We start from the raw sequence: 5481 nt of genomic DNA on the forward strand, positions 1-5481 counted from the left end.
TTAAGCTTACCGGTGTAGTTTATTACTTAGTGTCGTAGATCCTGTTAAAGTCTTTCACTGATTAATAATGTTAACTTCGATTTACCCGGCAGATCCACGAAGGTCATTGACCGGTTTAGTTAACAATGCTAATTAATTTTACCCAGCAGATCCACGAAGGTCATTGACCAGTTTCGCACTTTAATCTATTCAGCAGATCCACTAAGGTCATTGGTTGAATAGTTAACAATGCTAATTAATTTTACCCGGTAGATCCACAAAGGTCGTTGACCGGCATAGCTTGTGGATTAATTCAGCAGATCCACTAAGGTCGTTGACTGATTAATCCATAATGCTGATTTAGTTTATCCGGCAGATCCACGAAGGTCGTTGACCTGTTTCGCACTTTTAATCTATTCAGCAGATCCACGAAGGTCATTGACTGAATAGTTTACAATGCTAATTAATTTTACCCGGCAGATCCACGAAGGTCATTGACCGGCATATTGAGATAGTTAAGGAATCGGACGTAGAAGATGCTCATTTTATTAAAAATATAAAGGCTCTTCCCGGCTGTGCCGGATTTATGGCCAACAATCACTGAAATAAAAATGCTAAGGAAGATTAAATCCTACTGGAAACAATGCCTGTTTAATTGACTACACATAGTATCTTTTGAGGACACTAGCGTTCCAGCTGTTCTTCAGTAGCTTGCCCGACATGTCCTCGAGCCGGTAGCCCCCTGGTACTATCTCCTCTTTCACCAGATAAGGCCCTTCCTAGTTGGCCGTGAGTTTCCCATCCTCGTGGGCCTTCCCGGTTGCTGTCGTGCGTCTGAATACGAAGTCCCCTTTGGAGATCGGTCGGCTCCGCACTCGCTTGTTATAGGCTTTGCTTATCCAGTCTTTATATGCGACTGACTTGAGTTCAGCTGCCAGCCTTACCTCGGGTAGTAGGTCTAGCTCCTCTTTATGTAGTCGCTCGTTTAATTCTGGGTCATAGTTCAGGATTCGCCAGTTTGGCAGACCTACCTCTACCGGTAACACTGCTTCTGCCCCAAAGGCCAACCTGAATGGCGTTTCGCCGGTAGCTTCCTTCTCAGTGGTCCTGTTGGACCATAATACGGCCGGGACCATGTCGGCCCATGCTCCTTTTAGCTCGTCCAACCTCTTCTTTAGTGCATTGAGGATCTGCTTATTGGCGGCTTCTGCTTGTCTGTTACGCTGAGGATGGCAAACCGATGAGTAGGTGAACTTGATGTTGTACGGCCGCAAGAAGTCTCGTATAGGGCCGCAATCGAACTGGACGCCATGATCCATCACTATTCCCATAGGAATCCCGTACTTAGTGATGATGTTTTGCCAAATGAACTTCTTCACTTGGTTGGCCGTTATCTTAGCAGTCCGCTCTGCCTCAATCCATTTCGTGAAGTAGTCGATACCCACAATTAGGAACTTTCTTCCCCCAGATGCCGGTGTAAAAGGTCCTATTATGTCCATCCCATGCAGATCGTTTGCCGGCTGGTTTATTATTGGTGCGAACCATTGACACTTATCGAACTTCTTGACGTAAGCTTGGGCCTCCGTCAGCATACTTGGCCAGTAGAAACTAGCTCTTAGTGCTTTTAGTGCCAGCACTTTTCCACCGATATGATTCCCGCAGACTCCCTCATGGATCTCTTCTATTATCTTTGTGGCCTCATAGGCCGTTACACACCTTAATAGAGAAAGAGAGAAACCTTTTTTGTACATCTGGCCTTGGAAGATACAGTACCAGGACGAGTCCCTTTTAAGCTTTTTGGCCGCTATCTTCTCCTCTGGGAGGGTTCCTGCCAGCTTGTATGCTACTATTCCGTCATACCACTCCGGACTCTGAACTATGGTGTTGACGACCGGTGCTGGAGTGTCTATGCTCCGTTCCCCCAACGTCTCCACCATGACATTTCGCTTCTTATCACTGACACTCAAGCTTGCTAGCTTTGACAAGGCGTCGGCCGCCATATTTTCTGTTCTTGGTACCAGTTTGACCTCGAAGCTGTGTAATCCGGTTGTCATGCTCTTCAGCTTACTGAGATACTTCTGCATTGCCGGCTCCCGTGCTTCATACGCTCCCTCTATCTGACTCGATACCGGCTGCGAGTCCGTGGTCATGAGGATCTTTTTGGCGCCAGGCGCAATGCTCAGACTTAATCCGGCCAGGGCTGCTTCATATTCCGCCTCGTTATTCAACGCCTTGAAGCCGGACCTTATGGCGTATTCAAAGATCTCCCCTTCTGGGGACGTCATCACCACTCCTACCCCAGCTCCATTCTGGGCCGCTGAACCGTCGACTCTCTATTTTCCAGATGTCGGTCAACTCTAACGATTTCGTATAAGTGGTTTCGACAATGAAGTCGGCCAGCGCTTGGGCTTTGATGGCCGTACGAGGCCGGTATTCGATGTCGAACTCAGAGAGTTCTATTGCGCATTTCAGGAGTCTACCGGTTGTATCGAGCTTTTTCCAGAGGTTGATTAGTGAGTACCTGGACGGTATGGGAGTCGAATATGGCCTCAACTTTCGTGCCGCGATCAAGACGGCATACGCCATTTTTTCCAATAGCTCATATCTTTGTTCTGCTCCGACCAGGACATGACTCACAAAGTATATGGCGCTCTGCTGCTCTTTCTTGTTTACCAACAACACAGCTGCCACCGTCTTCTCAGATACCGAGACGTAGAGCTGTAATTTATCTCCCAGATCTGGCCGGGTTATTGTCGGTAGCTTTTTAAAGTGCGCTTTTACTTCCTCGAAAGCCTGCTTCTGTTCATCCCCCCATTCAAATTTCTTGTTTCCTCTAAGGATTTTGAAGAAAGGCAGTGCCCTTTCTGCTGATTTGGAGATGAACCTGGTAAGGGTCGCCATCCTTCCTATCATCCTTTGAATGTCTCGGATGCTCTTCGGCTCCGGGAGGTCGCTAATGGCCTTGACTTTATCGGGGTTGGCGTCTATGCCTCTCTTGCTAACCATGAACCCCAGGAACTTGCCGGATCTTACCCCGAACACGCATTTTTTGGGGTTCAGCTTCATTTGATGCTGTCGGAGTGTGGCGAAGGTTTCTTCCAGGTCGACAACATGCTCTTCTTCTGTCAAGCTTTTCACTATACTGTCGTCGACGTATACTTCTACATTCCGGCCCTTCTGGTGCTCGAAAATCCTGCCTACCAACTTTTGATAGGTCGCACCGGCATTTTTGAGCCCGAAAGGCATGGCTTTGTATGCATAAACCCCTGCCTCCATGATGAAGGCCGCCTTGTTTCTGTCGGACTTTAGCAGGCTGATCTGATGGTAACCTTAGAAGGCGTCCATGAAGCTCAGTACGGCGTGGTCGCTAGTAGAGTCCACCAACTGATTTATTCTGGGTAGGGGGTAGCAGTCCTTTGGGCAGGCCTTGTTGAGGTCGGTGAAGTCAACGCACATCCGCCACGATCCATTGGCTTTTTTCACCATGATCACATTTGCCAGCCACTCAGGGTAATCGCAGGGCTCAATAAAGTCTGCTGCCAGCAGCTTGTCCACCTCCTCTTTGATGGCTGCGTTTTTCTCGCTGGAGAAATTTCTCTTTTTCAGCTTTACCGGTCTGACGTCTTCATTAACGTTCAGCCGGTGCACCATGAATTCTGGGTCGATGCCCGACATCTCGTCCGCAAAGAATGCGAAGATGTCTGCGTGACCTCTTAGCAAGGTGATCACGTTGCCCTTGACTTCCTCTGCCAAATCCGCTCCAATCCTTACGGTCCTTTCCGGGCTGGGTATCCGCTGATCTGCCGACCTTCCCTCGAAATTTTCCATTGATAGGTCTTTTTTGGCCTTATTCTCCAGCCTTCGTCTCTTCCGCTCTGACGGTGATGTATCAGCGGGACGCTTATGGTCGGAGTGCCTGAGGGCGGTCAAGTAACAGGCACTTACCGACTCTTAATTCCCCCTGAGCTTCTCGAGGTTACCGTCGTTGGAGGTATAGACCATTGTAAGGTGGTGGGTAGATACCACATCTTGGGCGTCATGAACTAGGGGTCGTCCTATGATCGCATTGTACGCTGCCGGTACATCTACAACGAGGAATTCTACTAGCAGATCTCGCGAATGAGATCCTTCCCCCAGCTTTACTGCCAGCTTGATGGTTCCTTCCGGGACGACAGATGCCCCTGTGAAACCGATAATAGGATACGAGACCGGCTTGAGACATGTCGTGTCGAAGCCCATTTTCTCGAATGTCTCCTTATACAAGATATTGGCAGAACTTCCTCCATCTACCAGCACCCGATGCACCATTGCGGTTGATATCTGCAGAGATACTACCAGGGGATCGTCATGGGGGTAGATAATGCCCTTGGTGTCCTCTGACGTGAAAGCTACGGACGGCATAGCTGGGGGTGCCGGCAATTTTCCTGCATTGTGGTAATTCACTTGGTGTCTTACCTCCTTCAGGCTAGCTTTGGCACCATGTATGCTTCCACCTCTAGTTGGTCCACCGGATATGACATGGATTTCAGTGATCCTGTCTTTCACCGCCCTTCTACTAACATTTTCATCCTCTCTGGATGGAGACTTCCGGTCGGTTCTCGCCTGGTATTGGGTGAAGTAGCCTCGTCTGATGAGGTCTTTGATCCCGTCCTTGAGGTCTTTGTAGTCATCGGTTATGTGGCCGTAATCTCTGTGAAATTCGCACCACTTTGATTCATCCCGACCCTTGTAGTTTATCTTCCTAGGCCTCCGCCATCTATCGTCATCTTTGTGCAACTCGTATATCTGAGCCCGAGATGTGGTGAGAGGAGTATAATTGTGGTACTTGTCAGGCCGGCCTTCATGGCCTTTCTTCAAAGAGTTGCTTTCTTCCTTTCTGTTGGAAGTGTCCGGCTTCTTGTCTTCCGGTACCTGTAGTCCTTGCGAACTTTCTCTTTCTCCTTATCCTTCTCCTCTGCTATTGGCCTTTTGGCATTTGATGCCTTATCGAACTCTTCCCCCCGAATAAAGTCGTTTGCCTTGCTTAAGACTTCTGTTAGGTTGGTTAGCTTTTTACGGCCCAGATAACTTCTGAAAGGAGTTCCTTCCTTTAAGCCTGTCATGAGAGCTAGGACGGCAACCTCCTGCTGGAGAGTAGGGATGGTGACAGCTTCTGCGTTAAAACGCCCTACGTAGTCTCTTAGGCTTTCTGTCTCCCCCTGCTTGACCGACATCAGCTCGCCGGTAGTCTTTTCTCTACGCTTGTTGCTAACAAAGTGCGTAACATTGATGTGAGCTGGTGGAAGTCAAAGACGGTTGCCGGTGGTATGCTCTTGAACCAGGTCTGGCCCAGTCCAGCCAATGTAGAGGGGAACACCTTACACCATACTGAGTCAGTGTCGGTGTATAGTAACATGTGCCCCTCATAGGCCAATATGTGATCCTCTAGGTCAGTCTTACCGTCATACTTGTATGTCGGCATTTTGATTTTCTCCATGGGCTCTTGGAGGATAGCAGTGGAAA

The 5481-nt window shown here is 48.7% G+C and overlaps 1 protein-coding gene across 1 annotated transcript; it reads right to left on the reverse strand.

Annotated features, from left to right (window-relative positions):
• Positions 1-3930: 3930 nt before the first annotated feature.
• LOC125492701 (uncharacterized) lies at positions 3931-5192 on the reverse strand. Its single transcript, XM_048635413.1, has 2 exons — positions 4891-5192; positions 3931-4669 (listed from the first exon to the last, which is right to left on the reverse strand). Exons 1-2 carry the CDS (start codon positions 5190-5192, stop codon positions 3931-3933), a joined length of 1041 nt encoding a protein of 346 aa, XP_048491370.1.
• Between the last annotated feature and the right edge of the window lie 289 nt (positions 5193-5481).

The sequence above is a fragment of the Beta vulgaris genome, chromosome 1 (assembly GCF_026745355.1).
Source record: "Beta vulgaris subsp. vulgaris cultivar EL10 chromosome 1, EL10.2, whole genome shotgun sequence".
Taxonomy (NCBI): Eukaryota; Viridiplantae; Streptophyta; class Magnoliopsida; order Caryophyllales; family Amaranthaceae; genus Beta; species Beta vulgaris.

Excerpts from the sequence above, each read along its gene's own strand:
- LOC125492701 (XM_048635413.1), bottom strand. The coding sequence starts at position 5,192 with ATGTCGGTCAAGCAGGGGGAGACAGAAAGCCTAAGAGACTACGTAGGG. Across the intron at positions 4,670-4,890 it reads AAAGTTCGCAAGGACTACAG|AGATTACGGCCACATAACCG; the intron begins GTACCGGAAGAC and ends CGAATTTCACAG.